We start from the raw sequence: 17,864 nt of genomic DNA, 5'->3' as shown, positions 1-17,864 counted from the left end.
GCATAGCTTAGGAGCAGGAGTGGGATAGGAAAAGCTGATAGCTGTGTTTGGTATTGTCTGGATGCACAGTTTGGACAGGAGTCAGTGTAGCATAGTGGTTGGTATGAGTTTTGGAGTAGTACAGGCTGCATAACTTTTGGCAAGTACCTTAATTTTTCTAAACTCTAATTTCCTCATCTACAACATGGGATAATAATAGGATCTACCTACCTTGTAAAATTAGTATGAGAATTAAATAAGATGAATGCAAATAAGGTGCTTATTTATTAGCACAATGCCTGGCTTATATTAGATACTATTTTTATTTTGTTGAGATTAGAAGGAGGTTATTAAAGTAAGGTTATTGGTGAGAATCTAATTGCAATGCTAGGGAGATTCAGGCTGGCAAGGAAAAAATGAAACTAGGAAGAATATTAGGTACTGGAGAATAAGAAGGTTAATAGGTTAGAAATGTGATGAGGGCAAAACATAGGCTTAGCAATAGAAAAGTAGAAAAATAAGAGTTAATGGCCAATAAGTGAGATCACAGTTTGAGATTCTAGAGATGGAGCATTTCCAGATAATAAGATCCAGCCTTTGACAAAAGTTGTGGGTTGCTAATATGAAGTGGAGATGAATTCATTTTAACAAATATTTATGAAGCCCTTACTGCGTGCTGCTTTGCTAGGCATTGGGGAATGTCACATTTGGGTAAAACATCCTTGGATTACAGGAAAGCAGAAACCAGCTATTGGTCACTCACCTGAATGATGAAGTTTACCATGACAGTGGCAGAAGCTGGGACAACAAGAAAGACTATATAACTTTTATTGTAGCAAAGAATACTTCAGTGGATTGACTTGTTTTTTATTGGCGTAAGATATTACTATAAATGGCTCTTTAAAATAGGTGCATCTCCCAGTAGGGATAAAATAATTAGAAACATTAATTTAGAGTTTAAAAGATAGGTGTCCTAAATTCATTTATTTAACTAGTCTTGTTTTTTTCGGCTTTCCTTTTTAGCCACTAGTGTACAGATGAGATGATTAACCCAATTCTTTTTAGTTTTAGAGGAATGGTTTGTTGAGTGGGCTTGTGTTCATTTTGTTTCTGAGTAAGTATCCTAGAAAAGGATCATGTCCCAAAGAATAGCACAATTGGGGCAAAAAGGAGCAGCTCAAGTTGTAACCATGATGATTGTTTCCTGTGCCGGGCTTTTCAATAGAAAGTTGTAGATTTTAAAGTCTGGGAAGCTGGGTAGCTTACTTTGAAACAAAAAGAATAATGTTGATCAAATATTTAAAAATTACATGTGTGATATAAAGTAGCAATAAAGTGGAATCCTCTATGCCAATTTTATTTTTGGGTTTCTTCTAGTCAGTGATGGTAGCATAGATCCACACATACTTGTTTTTTTTTTTTTTTTTCTCTTAAGAGATAGAGTCTGGCTGTGCTGCCCAGGCTGGACTTGAATGCCTGGGCCTGGGCTGGAGTGATCCTCCTCTCTTAGTCGCTTGACTAACTGGGACTACAGGTGCAGTACCCCGCACCGGGGAATACTTGGTTTACTTATACTGATTATGACTAAAGTCAGCAGAACAAAGCAACATGTTCACAGCCCCAAGAAATTCCCAGGCATGCAAGTTAAGAACTCCCATTTTAATGCAAGCTTCTACTCAATGACCCTTTTGTCTGATACGCTTTTTCACAAACTCCTTATACTTTTCTCTAATGTACATTTAAGTAGACTTACATGTTATTGCATCTCTGCTATTTTTTTGCCGTATTACTTTTAAAGTCATTACGAAGAGGCCTGTGGCCAGGACTAACAGAAGTTGTGAACGTATGCAGTCTACTGTCAGATGGACCTTCCGCTTCATTTGGGCAAACTGCTGCTGTGCACTTGGCTCATTTCACTCACATCTAAAAAATGTTAAGATTCTGCAGTCTCCTTTTCCTCTTTTTTTGTTTTTGACTGTTCTTCTACCATGGTGACTCTCAATGTGTGATCCCCAGTATATCACCTGGGAACTTGTTAGAAATCAAGTTCCCAGGCCTAAACAAGACCAACTGAACCAGAATCTCTGGTGGGGGACCCAGGTTTAACAAGCCCTGTACAAGGTGATTCCGACACATGCTGAAGTTTGAGAACCACTGCTGTAGCATGTTGTAGTTGCCAACCTGTATACATTTTCTTGATGTCACTGACTTAATATATTTCTGATAAGCTCAACATATATGTTGAACTATGGCCAGTAGTTAATGTTGGTGGTTTCATGTGACTCAACTAATATTTGCTTTGTCTAAACCAGAATTTCTTAGACATATTTTGTTGAGATATTGACATTCTTTGTTGTAGGCAGCTGTCTTGTGCATTGTAGGATGTTTAGTGGCACTCCGGCTTCTACCTACTAGATTACAGTAACATTTCCTAAGTGATGATTAAAAAAATGTCCCTAGACCACAAGTGGAGGGGAAGGGAAGGAGGAAATCACTCCTGGTTGAGAACCACTAGCTAATCTAGTTTCTTTTTCTTCAAACTCGTAATAGCCAATGTACTACCCATAATATATCAGTTTTTCTCCCTGGGTAGGAAAACGGCTAGATATAAATTAATTATAGAAATTAAAGATTATGGTGATTATAATTTTTTATAATTTTACAAAATTTATATTACTTTTTATATTTTTTCACGTCCTGCTTATAATGAGCAATATCACCCTATAGACTAGTATTATTTGCTTTCCTTGTATCTTATTGCTGTGAAAGTCTAATGATAATTTGCTTTTCTTTTTGTTCCTAAGTAACTTGCTTATTTTGCTTGGATGCCCAAAGGATTTTTCTTTTAAGATTCAACAGTAAATCTCAGTATTGGTTATATCAGGTTTGCGGTACATGCTTTTGAATCTTTTTTTTGTTTTTAATTACAGGAAAGGGCTTTTTAAAAAAATTTTGACTTAAAAAAATTCCTTCCCTTGCTTTGGTTTTGGTTTTCTTCTTCAGGAACTCCTATTAAAAGTTGTTAGATCTTCTTTGTCTACCTTATATATTACATATATTACTTTCTCTCAAGCTTATAAGCTTATATTACTTTGTTTCAAAGTTTTTTTTTTTTTTTTTTTTTTTGGAGACAGAGTTTCATTCTGTTGTCCAGGCTGGAGTGCAGTGGCACGATCTTGGCTCACTGCAACCTCTGCCTCCTGGGTTCAAGTGATTCCCCGCCTCAGCCTCCCACATCGCTGGGATTATAGGTGTCCACCACCACACCCAGCTAGTTTTTGTATTTTTAGTAGAGACAGGGTTTTACCATGTTGGGCAGGCTGGTCTTGAACTCCTGACCTCAGGTGATCTGCCTGCGTTGGCCTCCCAAACTGCTGGGATTACAGGCGTGAGCCACTGCGCCTGGCTTCAAATCTTTTTTATTTAAAAATTTTTCTTCTTTTCACCTTTTATTTCTCTTGAAGTATTATTGTGTTTATTCATCTTTTTCTTCTTTCTAGTTTAGTCTTTTTTGAAATATTTCATTCTAATTGTTTCCTGAGTTCTATCACTTCATTTCTGAGTTTTCATAATTACGATTCATGTGTTTTTTCATATCTTATACATTAAAAATTTCTTTGCTTGTGGAGAAATAGTAGGTTGTAGTTACCTGTTTGAGTATGTCTTCCATTGTCTTTAGGAATATTAGTCTGCTCCTTATTCTCTCTTTAAAAAATAACTATTCGTGTAATTTAATGATCCTTATTTTTCATTTTTATGTGAAATTAGTTTTCATAAACCTTAAGAGGTGTGGTTCAGGATAGCTTTTCTAATTTCAGGACTCTAGAGCTCCCTTTTTTGTTGTTTTGTATAGTGTTCGAATTAGGATACCTTACTTTCTGAGGTTTCTCGGTTCTGTTTCTCTCCTGTACTGTTATGTAGACCTTTTCTGTTGTTCCTCTGCTGCTCAATTTGGGTTCTGTTTCCCAGAATTTTTCTTCAACTTGGGTCTTTGTTCTAGAAGTTTTGAAAGTTCATGGGGATAAGACTGCTTGGCCCTCTCAGATGTTACTATGGACTTGCTGAATTCATCAGCTGTTGGAGGATACAAAACCATTTACAGTTTTAGCTGCTGTTCTCACATGACATGGATTTTTGGTTTGTGTGGGAAATCTTATCATGTAGTTATGGTGTAGATGTCATGCATGGTTTATTTTATTTATTTTGTTTAATTTTATTATTTTTGTCCTAGTTTTTATGCTCTGTTTTTTATGAGGGATTCAGGAAATTAAAAAAAAAATGTGTTCACTGTTGCCATCTTTATAGGGGTGATTTCATCTTTTTTTTTGTATTTATATACTTTATTTTGCACTAGTTTATTGAAGTATTGATGTATAGTAAACTACATATATTTAAAATTGGAAATTTGATGACTTTTCACATATGTATATTCCCATGAAACCCTCACCATGATCAAGATAATAAACATATCCACCTCCAAAAATTTCCCCATGCCCCTTCATAATCCAGCTTTCATTCTCCTTTCTTTATTCCCAGGCAAAAGCTGCTTTCTGCCACTATAGTTCAGTTTGTATTTTCTGTGATTTTCTATAAGTGAAAACATACAGTAGTATTAATTTTTTTTGTATGGCTTCTTTCATTCAGTGTAATTGTTTTGAAGTTTATCCATGATTTTTTTCATTTCTTTTTATTGCTATATGGATATATCACTGTATGGATATATCATAATTTGATTATCCACTTATTAGTGAACATCTGAATTGTTTTTATCTATTACAAACAAAGCTGTTATAAATATTTACATTAAAGTGTTTATGTGAACATATGCTTTTATTTCCCTTGGATAAATGTCTAAATATGGAATGTCTGGGTTGTTTGGTAGGTGTATGTGTAACCTTTAAAGAAATTGTCAAACTTTTCCAAAATGATTGTATTATATTTATATTCCATCAGTAGTATGTGAAAGTGCCACTACTCCTCATCCTTGCCCACATTTGGCATGTTCAGTCCTTATAATTTTATATCAGTGAATGTGTAGTGATATCTCATTATGGTTGTAACGTAATTTTACCTAATGATTAAAATTTTGTTGAGCATTTTAAGATGTATTTATTTGCCATTTTTATATTTTCTTTGGTGAGGTGTTCAAATCTTTTGTCCGCTTTTTATTGGATGTTCTTACTCTTGTAGTTAAGAATTCTCTATATATTCTAGATACAAGTCATTTGCTAAATATTTGTTTCGCAGGTATTTTATGCCAGTCTATGGCTTACATTTTCATTTTTGTAACAGTGCCTTTGAAAAACAAACATTTGTAATTGTGATGAAGTTTATTTGGTTGAGTTTTAAATTTTTTATACTTTACCTTTTGTGTTCTCTTCAAGAAATCTTGTCAAATCCAAGGCCACTAAGATTTTCTGCTGTTTTCTTCTAGAAGTTTTACATTATTGGCTCTTATAGTCAGGCCTGTGATTCATTTTGAGTTAACTTCTGTTTATTGTTTCAGGATGAGGAGAGACTCATTGTGTTTGTATATGGCTATTTAATTGTTCTGCCACAACTTGTCGAAAAGATTATCATCTCCTCATTGATTTGTCGTTTCACCTTTTTAAAAAGTCAATTGCGTATTTATGTTTGGGTCTATTTCTGGACTTTCTGTTCTTTTCCATTGATTATATGCCAATATTGCACTATCTTGTCTATTATAGCTCTATGATAGGTTTTAAAGTCTAACCTGCTAGTACTAGCCCTACAACTTTGTTTTTGTCAGATTTGTTTTAGCTATTCTATATCCTTTGCATTTCCATGCAGATTTTAGAATAAGCTTGTTCATTTCTGCAGAAAGCCTACTAGGATTTAGAAGGGGATCATATTGAATCTGTCTTCAATTTGTGAGATTTACGTCTTAACAATATTGAGTATTTGATCCTTGAATATATTTCTCTCTTCTTTATTTCTCTCAGCATGTTCTGTAATTTTTGGTCTACAGGTCTTGCACATCTTTTGTCAAGTGTTCCAATTATATTTCATATTGAAACAGGAAAAGTTCCTCAGCCCCCCTCGCAGGGCGTGCAGTAGGGGAGTGGCTCGCTTTTTTGGTGCCCCACTGCTCAAACCTCTAGGGGGAGCATGCCCAGGGGCAGGTTGTGGGACTCTGACCCCATGGCAGTATCTGGAGGTGAATGTTTAGAGCTCCCGAAGCCCCAATAGGCATGTGTTACAGGGTGCTCTTTTAGTTTTGCAGTCGTAGGCGGCTTGTGTTAGTCAGCTCAATTAGACCCTTGCCTTATCGCAAGGACAGAGGGCTTTCTGTATCTCAGGGTTTCTTGCCTTGGTATACTGGAAGAATCGGATCACACGTGGACTTGGAGAATGAGCGCAAGGTTGTATTGAGAGGAAGTAGCCCTCAGCAGATGGGAGAGCCAGAAGAGCGAAGGAGTAGAAAGGTGATTTTCCCCTGGAGTCGGGCTGCTTAGCAGCCCGGGCTCTCCTCTGACGGCCCCGGCCAAACTGCCTCATGTCGCCGGTTCATGGCTTGCCGACCTGCGGGGCCTGTTGGTGTGCTCTTATGCAGATGCGTTCCTCTTGACGGCCTCTCAACGTCCAGCCACTTGGGTGTTCCTCCACTGGTGTGTTCCTCTCCACATCCAGCCACTTGCGTCTCTGCCTGCTAGGGTCTTGGGGCTTTTATAAGCACAGGTTGGGGGTGTGGTGGGCCAGGGTGGTCTTGGGAAATGGCAGCATTTGGACGTGAAGGCAGGAGCTCCTGTCCTCACCTAGGTCTGCGGGCACAGGCCCGGGGGTGGTACCCTAGACAGGGAACGCGCCCATCCCTTGCCAGCACTTCCCTGCACCCCTTCCCATATCAATATTGTTATGCTAATGTAAATTAGATTACCTTTTAAATTATAATTTATATCTTTTACATTGTATGGAAAATATAATATATAAAAGTAGAGATACTTTTATATATTGACCTTGTGTTCTGCATACCGCTAGACTCACTTATTCTACTAGCCATTTTGTCGATTATTTGGGATTTTCACCATAGACAACTATGTTGTTTGTGAGTAAAAACAATTAAACGTCTTCCTTTCTAATCTGTAAGTCCTGTGTTTCTTTTTCTTGCCTTATTGCACTGGTTCAGAGCTCCAACAGAGTGTTGGATGGTGATAATGGTCTAGTTTCAATAGAATTGGTATCAATTCTTTGAATGTCTGATAGAATTCAGCTGTGAATCTGTCTGGTCCTGGATTTCTCTTTGTTGGCAGTTTTTAAATTACAATTTCAATCTTGCTGCTTGTTCTTGGTCTGTTCAGAGTTTCTGTTTTTTCCTGGTTTAATCTAGGAGGGTTGTATACTTCCAGGAATGTATCCATCTCCTCTAGGTTTTCTAGTTTGTGTGCATAAAGGTGTTCGTAGTAGCCTTGAATGATCTTTTGTATTTCTGTGGTATTGGTTATGATGTCTCCCATTTCATTTCTAATTGAGTTTATTTGCATCTTCTCTCTTCTTGGTTAATCTCACTAGTGGTCTATCAGTTTTGTTTATCTTTTCAAAGAACCAGCTTTTTATTTCATTTATCTCTTGTATTTTTTTGTTTCCATTTCATTTAGTCTTGTTCTGATCTTTGTTACTTCTTTTCTTCTGCTGGGTTTGGGTTTGGTTTGTTGTTTCTCTAGTTCCTTGAGGTGTGACCTTAGCTTGTCTATTTGTGCTCTTTCAGACTTTTTGATGTAGACATTTAATGCTATGAACTTTTCTGTTAGCACCGCTTTTGCTCTACCCAGTGGTTTTGATAAGTTTTGTCACTATTATTCAGTTGAAATAATTTTTAAATTTCCATCTTGATTTCATTGTTGACTCAACGATCATTCAGGAACAGATTATTAACTTTCCATGTATTTGCATGGTTTTCAGTATTCCTTTTGGAGTTGATTTCCAATTTTATTCCACTGTGGTCTGAGAGAGTACTTGATATAATTTTGATTTTCTTAAATTTATTGAGATTTGTTTTGTGGCCTATCATATGGTCTTTCTTGGAGAATGTTGCTTGTGCTGATGAATAGAATGTGTATTCTTCAGTTGTTGGTTAGAATGTTCTGTAGATATCTGTTAAGTTCATTTGTTCTAGGGTATAGTTTAAGTCCATTGTTTCCGTGTTGACTTTCTGTTCTTGATGACCTTTCTAGTGCTGTCAGTGGAGTATTGAAGTCCCCCACTATTATTGTGTTGCTGTCTTAGGTCTAGCAGTAATTGTTTTATAAATTTTGGAGCTCCAGTGTTAGGTGTATATATATTCAGGATTGTGATATTTTCCTGTTGGACAAGTCCTTTTATAATTATATAATGTCCCTCTTTGTCTTTTTAAGCTGCTGTTGCTTTAAAGTTTTTTTTTTTTTTTTTTTTTTTTTTTTTTTTTTTTTTTCTGATGTAAGAATAGCTACTCCTGCTCACTTTTGGTGACCATTTGGAATATCTTTTTCTACCCCTTTACCTTAAGGTTATGTGAGTCCTTATGTGTTAGGTGATTCTCTTGAAGACAGCAGCTGGTTGGTGAATTCTTATTCATTCTGTGATTCTGTACCTACTAGGTATCTACCCAGAGGAAAAAGAAGTCATTATATGAAAAAGATGCTTGCACATGGATGTTTGTAGCAGCACAATTTGCAGTTGCTAAAATATGGAACCAGCCCAAATGCCCATCAGTCAATGAGTAAAGAAAATGTGGTGTGTGTGTATGTGTATTTTTTATGTGTGTGTGTGTGTGTGTGTGTGTGTATCTCACTCACCATAAAAAGTAGCAAAATATTGGCATTTGCAGCAACCTTGATGGAGCTGGAGACTATTATTCTAAGTGAAGTAACTGAGGAATGGAAAACCAAACATCATATGTTCTCACTTATAAGTGGGAGCTAAGCTGTGAGGATGCAAAGGCATAAGAATGATACAGTGGACTTTGGGGACTCTGGGGAAAGGGTGGGAGGGGTGTGAGGAGTAAAAGACTACAAACTGGGTACAGTGTACACTGCTGGGTGATGGGTGCACCAAAATCTCAGAAATCACCACTGAAGAACTTACTTATGTAACCAAACACCACATGTTCCCCCAAAACCTATATAAATAAAAAAGTGCTTAGATACGAATCTAAGAAAATGTGTGTAAGATCTGTATGTTAAAAATTACGTAAAACTGAATAAACTATTCAAAGATCTAAATAAACAAAGATAAATATTGTGTTTATGGATTAAAATAAGGAAGTGGTAATGGTCAACATCCCTGCCTTGTTCCTGACTTGGGGGAAAGCATTCATTCTTTCACCATTAAGTATGATGCTGGCTCTAAGTTTGTCATAGGTATTCTTTATCTGGTTGAAGAAGTTCCCTTCTATTTGTAGTTTGCTGATAGTTTTAAATCATGAGTAGATACTGTATTTCTCAGATTTCCACATGTAGTGTGGTATCCAGGTGCTTTTTGAAAATTCTGTTACATTGACTGCTTTCAAAAATTAACCTTTTCGGCCAGGCGTGGTGGCTCATGCCTGTAATCCCAGCGCTTTGGTAGGCCGAGGTGGGTGGATCATGAGGTCAAGAGATCGAGACCATCCTGGCCAGCATGATGAAACCCCATCTCTACTAAAAAAAAAAAAAAAAAGGCCGGGCGCGGTGGCTCAAGCCTGTAATCCCAGCACTTTGGGAGGCCGAGACGGGTGGATCACAAGGTCAGGAGATCGAGACCATCCTGGCTAACCCGGTGAAACCCCGTCTCTACTAAAAAATACAAAAAACTAGCCGGGCGAGGTGGCGGGCGCCTGTAGTCCCAGCTACTCGGGAGGCTGAGGCAGGAGAATGGCGTGAACCCGGGAGGCGGAGCTTGCAGTGAGCTGAGATCCGGCCACTGCACTCCAGCCTGGGTGACAGAGCGAGACCCCGTCTCAAAAAAAAAAAAAAAAAAACAAAAAAAAAAAAATACAAAAATTAGCCAGGCGTGGTGGTGCGTGCCTGTAATCCCAGCTACTCAGGAGGCTGAGGTAGGAGAATAGCTTAAACCAGGGAGTCGGGGGTTGCAGTAAGCCAAGATCGTGCCACTACACTCCAGCCTGATGACAGAGCCAGACTCTGTCTCAAAAAACAAAACAAAACAAAAAACAAAAAACACCTTTATATTTTGAGAAAACTTTAGATTCACATACAGTTGTAAGAAATAATACAGAAATATCCATGTTCTCTTTACCCAGTTTCCCCCTATAATAACATCTTGAAAAACTATAGTACAGTATTACAACCAGGATGTTGACATTGATAAAATCAGGATGCATAAGATTTCCATCATCAATGGATCTCTCATATTACACTTGTGTGGTCACACCTATTTCCCTCCTGCTCCTGTATCCCTCCTTAGCCCCTGGAATTCGCTAATCTGTTCTCTATTTGTATAACTTCGTCATTTCAAGAATGCTGTATAAGTGGAATCATACAGTATGTAACCTTTTGGGATTGAATTTTTTTTTCACTTAGCTTAATTTCTGGAGATTCTTCCAGGTGGTTACACATATCAATAGTTTTTTTTTCCTTGTTATTGCTGAGTAGCATTCCACAGTATGGTGTAGGTGTACTACAGTTCGTTTATCCATTTCTTCACTGAAGGACATATCATTGTTTTCATATCTTTTTTGTTGTTTTTGTTGTTCAAATAAAGGTGTTATAAACATTCATCCACAAGTTTTTATGTGAACAGAAATTTTTATTTCTTTGGGATAAATTCCCCAGAGTACAATTGCTGTCTTGTATGGTGTTACATATTTAATATTTTAAGAAACTTCCAAACTGTTTTCCAGAGTGGCTATACCGGCTTACATTCCTAGCAGCAATGAATCATCCAGTTTTTTTGCTTTTGGTGGTGTTTTTAAAATTTTAGCCATTCTGATAAATGTGTAGTGATAGTTCATTGTCCTTTTACTTTGTGTTTGCCTGATGGTTAATGAATTAAGCATCTTTTAGTGGGCTTATTTGCAATCTCTATATCATCCTCAGTAAAATGTTCCCTCATGTCTTTTACCCATTTTTGAATTGGATTGTGTATTTTATTACTATTGAGTTTTGAGAGTTCTTTATGTGGTCTCAACACTAGTCCTTTTTCAAACATTCATTTGCAAATATTTTCTTCCAGTCTGTGGCTTGTCTTTTCATCCTTTTACAGGGTCTTTCACAATACAAAAGTTTTAAATTTTGATGAAGTCTAACTTCCCTTTCTTGTGGATCATGCTTTTACTGCCAAGTTTAAGAATTCTTTGTCTAGCCCTAGATCTAGAAGCTATTTGCCCGTGTTTTTCCTGGCAGCTCTATTGTTATACGTTTCACACTTGATCTTAGTGAAAAGGCTGAGAAGTGATTAGTTTTATGGTTTAGGTGTAAGTCTGTGATTCATTTTGAGTTAGTGTGAGACATAGATTGTGTCAGTTTTGTGTTTTTTTTTTTAATTTTAAACACCTGTGGATATCTAGTTGCTTCAGTGCCATTTGATGAAAAGGCTATCTTTTGTCTACTGGATTGTCTTTGCACTGTTGCCAAAAATCAGTTGGGCATATGTGTGGGGTCTATTTCTGGGTTCTGCCTTCAGTTCTGTTGATCTATGTCTCTCTCCCTCCACCAATACTGTGTAGTCTTGGTAACTATAGCTTACTATAATAAGTCTTAACAGTGGGTGGACACAGTTCCTCCTACTTCGTTCTTCTTTTTCAAAGTTGTTTCAGCTATGCTTATTCCTTTGGTTTTTCATATAAATTTAGAAAAAATATAATCTGTGTCTCCCAAAATCTTGTTTGTATTTCGATAGGAATTGTGTTAAAGCTGTATACCACTTTGGGGAGAATCGCCATATTTACCATGCTGAATTTCCCAGTGTGTGCCTCTCTAATTGCTTAGATATCCTTTGATTTCTTTCAGCATTGTGTATTTTCAACCTACAACTTCTGTACATATTTTGTTAGTTTTTTGGAGTGATTATAAATTATATTGAATTTGTAATTTCAGTGTTCATGTGTTGACTTTTGTCAAATGTTTTTTCTGAATTGATATGATCATGTGATATTTTTCTTCTTTAGCCTGTTAATATGATGGAGTATATTGATTTTTAATATTGAACCAGCCTTGCATCCCTGCAATAAACTTCATTTGATCATGGTATATAATTCTTGCTAAAATTTTATTAAATATTTTTGCATCTATATTTATGAGGTATACTGCTTTGTAGTTTTTCTTTATGAAGTGATTTAGGAAGTGCCACCTCCTCTTCTCTTTTCTGGAAGAGATTGTGTAGAATAGTGTTAATTTTTCATTAAATGTTTGTTAGTATTCTCCACTGAAACCATCTGGGCTTGGACATTTTTTTAGGACTTTGAAAATATTAATTCAATTTCCCTAATAGTTGTAGGAACATTCAGATTATCTCTTTCATATTGGATAAGTTGTTACTATTTATGTTTTTCAACAAATTGGTCCATTTTGTCTAAGTTTTCAAATTTATATGTATAGAAGTATTCACAGCATTCATTTATTGTCCTTTTGATTTCTGCAGTCTGTAGAGATACCTACTGTTTCAATTCTGATGTTGGTAATTTTTGTCTTCTCTTGTTCTTTTGTCATTCTTGCTAAGGTTGATTTTTATTGATCTTTAAAACAACTAGGTCTTTGTTTCCTTCTTTTTCTTTATTTTTTCTGTTTTTATTATTGATTTTATCTCTTTGTTTCTTCTGCTTGTGTATTGTGATTATTTTGTTCTAGGTTCTTGAAGTGGAAAGTTAGATTATTGATGTGAGATGTTCCGTTTTTTTCTGATGGTTACATTTCCCTCTTTGAATATGTTAGCTGTATCTCACAAATGTTAATTTTTTATTTTCATTCAGTTCAGTGTATTTTTTGATTTCCCGTGAGACCTTTCTCTTTGATTCATGGGAATATATAGAAGTTTGTTTAGTTTCCAAGAGTTGGGAGATTTTTTGTTACCTTTCTTTTACCAACTTCTAGTTTGATTCCATTGTGGTTAGAGAAAATTCTGTATTATTTAAATTTTCAAAAATTTGTTGAAGTTTGTTTTATGGTCCATCTTGATATATGTTCTTTGGGCACTTGAATGGAATGTGTATTCTGCTATTGTTGGATAGAGTGTTCTATAAATGTCTACTAAATCTTGGTTGATGGTATTCTTGAGTTCTTCTATATCTTTGCTGATTCTCTGTGTAGTTCTGTCAGTTGTTGAGAGATGGGTTCTGAAATCTCCAGCTGCACCTGTGTATTTGTCTATTTTTCTTTTCAGTCTTATCAGTTTTTGTATCACATATTTTGCAACTCAGTTTGTTGTATACACATTTAGGATTGCTATTTCTTGGTGGATTCATCTCTTTTATCATTTTATAGTGTCCCTGTCTGTCTCTGGTGATTTTGTCTTCTCTGAGATTTACTTTACTTGATATTCATATAGCCACTCCTGCTTTCTTTTGATTCACATTTCTATGATATATTATTTTCCATTCTTTATTTTCAACCACTGATACTGTTTTCAACCACTGATACTGTTTTTTTGAAGTGAGTTTCTTGTAGACAGTATATAGTCGAATCATTTTTAAAAGCCACTCTGCCAATTCTTGTCTTAAACTGATATTTTTAGACCACTTATATTTAATGTAATTGTTGATATTTTAAGGCTAAAGTGTATCATTTTATTTTTTATTTGTTCTTTTTTTGCTTCTTTTTTCTTTTTCTTGCCTTCCTATGAAAAGTTTTGTTTTCACCTCTGTGAGGTATTAGAGATTATACCCTTTTGTACCTTAATTGCAAATTAGTGAATAAAATTCATGGAACATTCAATATTTAATATTCCTGACATCTGTTCATCTAGTTAGCCATCTATTCATTCATGCTTTCAAGAGATATTTATTGAACCTCTACCCTGGGCCAGGCATTGTCATTTTCTTTTTCTTTCAGATTATTCTCTTTCAGTTCTTTAGTAGTGTAGTATATTTATTTCCTCTGGTTGTTGTAACAAGTTATCACAAACCAGGTAGCTTAAAAATAATAGAATTTTATTCTGTCACAGTTCTAGAGAACAGAAGTCTGAAGTCAAGATGTCAGCAGGGATCTAGAGGAGAATCCATTATTGCCTATTCCAGCTTTTGGTGGTTGTCACCATTCCCTGACTTGTGGCTGTATTGCTCAAATTTCTGCATCTGTGGTCAAACGGCCATCTGTTATGTTTTATTCTGTGAGTTTCTCTTTTAAGGACACTTGCTATTGGATTTAGGGCCTAGCTAGTTTGGATAACCCAGGATAATCTCTTTATCTCAAGAGCCCTTTAAAAATAAAGACAATAATCACAGGTTCTAGGATTAAGATGTAGACATACCTTTTAGGGGGCCACCATTCAGTTCACTACTAGTAGTGTTTTTCTGTGCAACCTTAATTTCTCTTTTTTGACCCTCTCTCCATTTGGCGTGGATTCTCTATTTCACACCCTTCACTATTCCTTCTGAATTTTGTCTAGTAAAGGATTCTCCTAGAGGGTGATGAGAACAGTGGAATGATTACGATGTCCTGTATTTCTAGCTTACCATATTGCAACAGAAAAAGCCTTTCTTCATGGCAGGGCAGCCTCATTTAGAATTAGAATATGTTTCTTTTTAATAGAACTTACTCTGAAGCAAAAATATATTACTTAAAAAAACTATGTAAAATGTATTAAAGTCTTATGTACATATAACTACAAATCCATTTGAAGAGATAAGTAAAATAATTCTAATCAATAAGTAAATATTATGGAATCAGCAATCAATATTTAAATTGGTGTCAGTTAAGAATAGGTGGGATTTCCCTCTGAGGTGATGCCATGTTTATTGGCATCTTTTTGATAGATATCTATCCATCCACATATATATATGGATATTTCAAGTATTTTCAAAACTTAGACCACTTTGGTTATATTTGAAAACAGTTTTTTTGCTGTTTGTGGAAATGATTTTTTTGGAAGAATCTGAACATTTTTTTCAAGGTATTTAGGCCACTAGAGTATTGCTGAGATTATTTTGATAACTCCTTAATGAATGTCAATTTAAAAAGGAATTATGTAAATACACCCTGCTGATCTTTAAGAGTATTGAGTGTATCTTTAAGAAGTTTCTGGCATGGAGTCAAATCTAGTTTTACAAGTGATTTCACTGTACCAAGAGAAAGTTGTATGATTTTGCTGTAATTGATTTTATTGCTTTCCCTGTTGTTATGATTATTAATGTTTACCGTAATAAAATGTTACCGTTTATACATTTTTATAAAGTATGGCAAACTGACAGGTCACAGGAAAAAATGAGGTAGAATTAAAAAATACATATTTAGTAATAGTCTCAAAACTTTTAGGCTTAAGACATATTAAAACAATAAGATAATCTTGTTTCAGCACAGGCATCATTAATATCTTCATGTATTTGTGATAAGATTTGCTTAATGAAATTTCAGTTTTGGTTTTAGTTTTATATCTAAATGATGTATTTCTGGCTTAAAACTTAGAAGTCTGAGTGCTTATCATTCAAAGCAGTCATTTTTCCAATTAGTCCATACTTTTTATAACTGTGCAGAGGAATTCAGCTTATAATTATACATTTTAAATTTGTGTTTTCTTTGTAAGTGCTGGTCAAGATGTCCAAGGAACAAGTGTGATTGCAAATCTCCCGTTTTTGATGCGACAGAATCCCACTGAGACGCTTCGGAGAGTGTTGCCAAAAGTCAGAGTAAGTTGGTATGAAATAAGATTGGAGTTTCCCATTTTTCCCAGTAGCATGTTGTCATTGTTCAAAGAGGATTTTGGAGCTTTGATGGCTGATCTTTTGCACCTTGAGTGGAGGAAGTGTTATTATATACATTTTGAATTATAATGAAAATATTTAGGGAAATTAGCTGATGGAAATGGAGAAATTCAGATCTTAAGTTGTAAAATTTCTTTAGTCATTTTCTCAGTAGAGACATTTTACTAAAGGTAGTTTTAGTAGCTCAAAAACACCTAATTATTCTTAAAAAAAGTATTTAATATTCTGTTGGCTTAAATCTATATTAATAGTATTCATATAACATTGATAATGTAATTGAGCTGATACTCCTAATAATTGACCCTATGATGACCTCCGAAGAATCATCAGATAAAGTGAATTATAGCCATCACAATTTTAGATGTGTGTGTAATTTATTGCTTCATAAATTTCTTCAGAATTAGTTTTTCTGCTATGAACAAAAATGTTTGATCTACTATTACATTCTTTCTATTTAATATTTATTGATTATTAATATAAAATTAAATAATTTCAACTATTAAATATTTACTAATTATTTATTTGTACTTATATGCAAAGTGCTTTTCTTTATAAGAACTTGAATGAACAAAACAGACACCAGTGTATGTGTCCTCCAAGAATTTGCCTACTAATGGGGTCAGTGAGGTTACATACTACTGAGGATTATGTTTGCTAATAGAGGTTGGTAGATTTTGCTTTTTTTTTTATTTGGATATAGCTCTTCTCATAATTTTTAATTTATGTGTTTAAAATACTGAAGTTATTATTGAGTCCTTGAGTTTTATTTTTAGGCATGTGTATTATGGTTCTAGTTACTGTGATTTAGATCAGGGACATACCATGTTATTTTCATGAGATGCCCACCTATGCAGGCACTATGAACGTTTTGACCGATTACAATGGTGAATTAAGATGATATTTATTTTGGCATTGCATGTGATTCAAAAATAAATCAAGCTTTTTCATATCTGTTTTTCCCAGAATCATGCCATAATTTCAAAGGAATTAGGTCCACACAGACCAGGTTTATTTTTACATTCAATTTCTGTGATACTAACTGACCTACACTTGTCAGCAGGACACCTGGAAGTGCCAGTTAAACAATAGCAGAAAGGAACAGGTATTTAGGTCCTCTTGGCTACAGAGTTAATGTAAGTAAGCAAATTAGATTTATAGCTAAGAATATTGCATGCTGCACACTCTGCGTTGAGCAGGTGAAATCTGGTCCACAGAGAGCATATTAGATGTCCAAAGTTTCACGATGCAAGAATAAAAGATGAAAGAGAGCAGTGAACTTTAGACATCTCTAAATTACTTTGCAAAAATCCTTTTGTTGAGTTCACAATAAAGGAAATTAAGTAACAGCTCCCCCAAAACCTTAATTTCATGGGGGTGTATAAATAATATAGTACACTCATATGTATAGCATATTTATACAAAGAATCAAATGTATCTTCTGAAACTATAAGGTATGCCTGAGTTATAGAAGATATAGTTTTAATAAGCTTTAAAAGTAATGGAAATTAATCCATAATACAGAGTATATTAACTAATAAATGAATACAAAGGTAGTATATACTAATGAATATGTACTAAGGAAACCTTTATTTATAACTGAATGATTTCACTCATTTATTTTACTAATCAACATGCAACCATTTATTTAGGACCATCGTCTTGCCCTGTACTCCGTTTAAAAGAGATACCAAAAAGGTAGAAGAGTCCAGATTAGATTGTATATTAGGAAGGTCTAGTGACCATGGGAAACAATGAGAGAACAAGTATGGTAGAGTATTGTGTGCTTCTGACTTGATGTAAAAATGCTGAAGAATAAGGCAAATGAGAAGGGCTTTATGGGGGTAACTCCAATAATAATGACTTTTATTGATAGTTTAATATATAATGTAGACAGCCAAACATTTGATCACCCCCATTTCAAATGATAAAATCTGTGTTTCTGTGCATATTATTTTAAATTCATTGTATTCAGATTTTGTTGTGACTTATTGGTACTCCTGGTTAGCACCTCTGTCAATTCCACCTCACTTCTGTG

The 17,864-nt window shown here is 35.1% G+C and overlaps 2 protein-coding genes across 5 annotated transcripts in view; one reads left to right on the top strand and one right to left on the bottom strand.

The window, feature by feature from the left end:
• DDX24 (DEAD-box helicase 24) overlaps nt 1-17,864 on the bottom strand; it is a 463,245-nt gene that overhangs the window by 153,682 nt on the left and 291,699 nt on the right. The window lies entirely within an intron of this gene.
• Nucleotides 1-17,864, top strand: part of PPP4R4 (protein phosphatase 4 regulatory subunit 4) — a 106,932-nt gene that overhangs the window by 19,037 nt on the left and 70,031 nt on the right. For all 4 annotated transcript variants that reach the window (XM_050799038.1, XM_050799039.1, XM_050799043.1 and 1 more), the window contains exon 3: nt 15,652-15,754. In XM_050799038.1, the coding sequence (XP_050654995.1) occupies nt 15,652-15,754 (103 nt within the window). The remainder of the gene's footprint in view (nt 1-15,651; nt 15,755-17,864) is intronic.

This window comes from Macaca thibetana, chromosome 7, assembly GCF_024542745.1.
Source record: "Macaca thibetana thibetana isolate TM-01 chromosome 7, ASM2454274v1, whole genome shotgun sequence".
In the NCBI taxonomy this organism is placed as follows: Eukaryota; Metazoa; Chordata; class Mammalia; order Primates; family Cercopithecidae; genus Macaca; species Macaca thibetana.
This window is presented reverse-complemented; position numbering and strand designations above follow the sequence as displayed.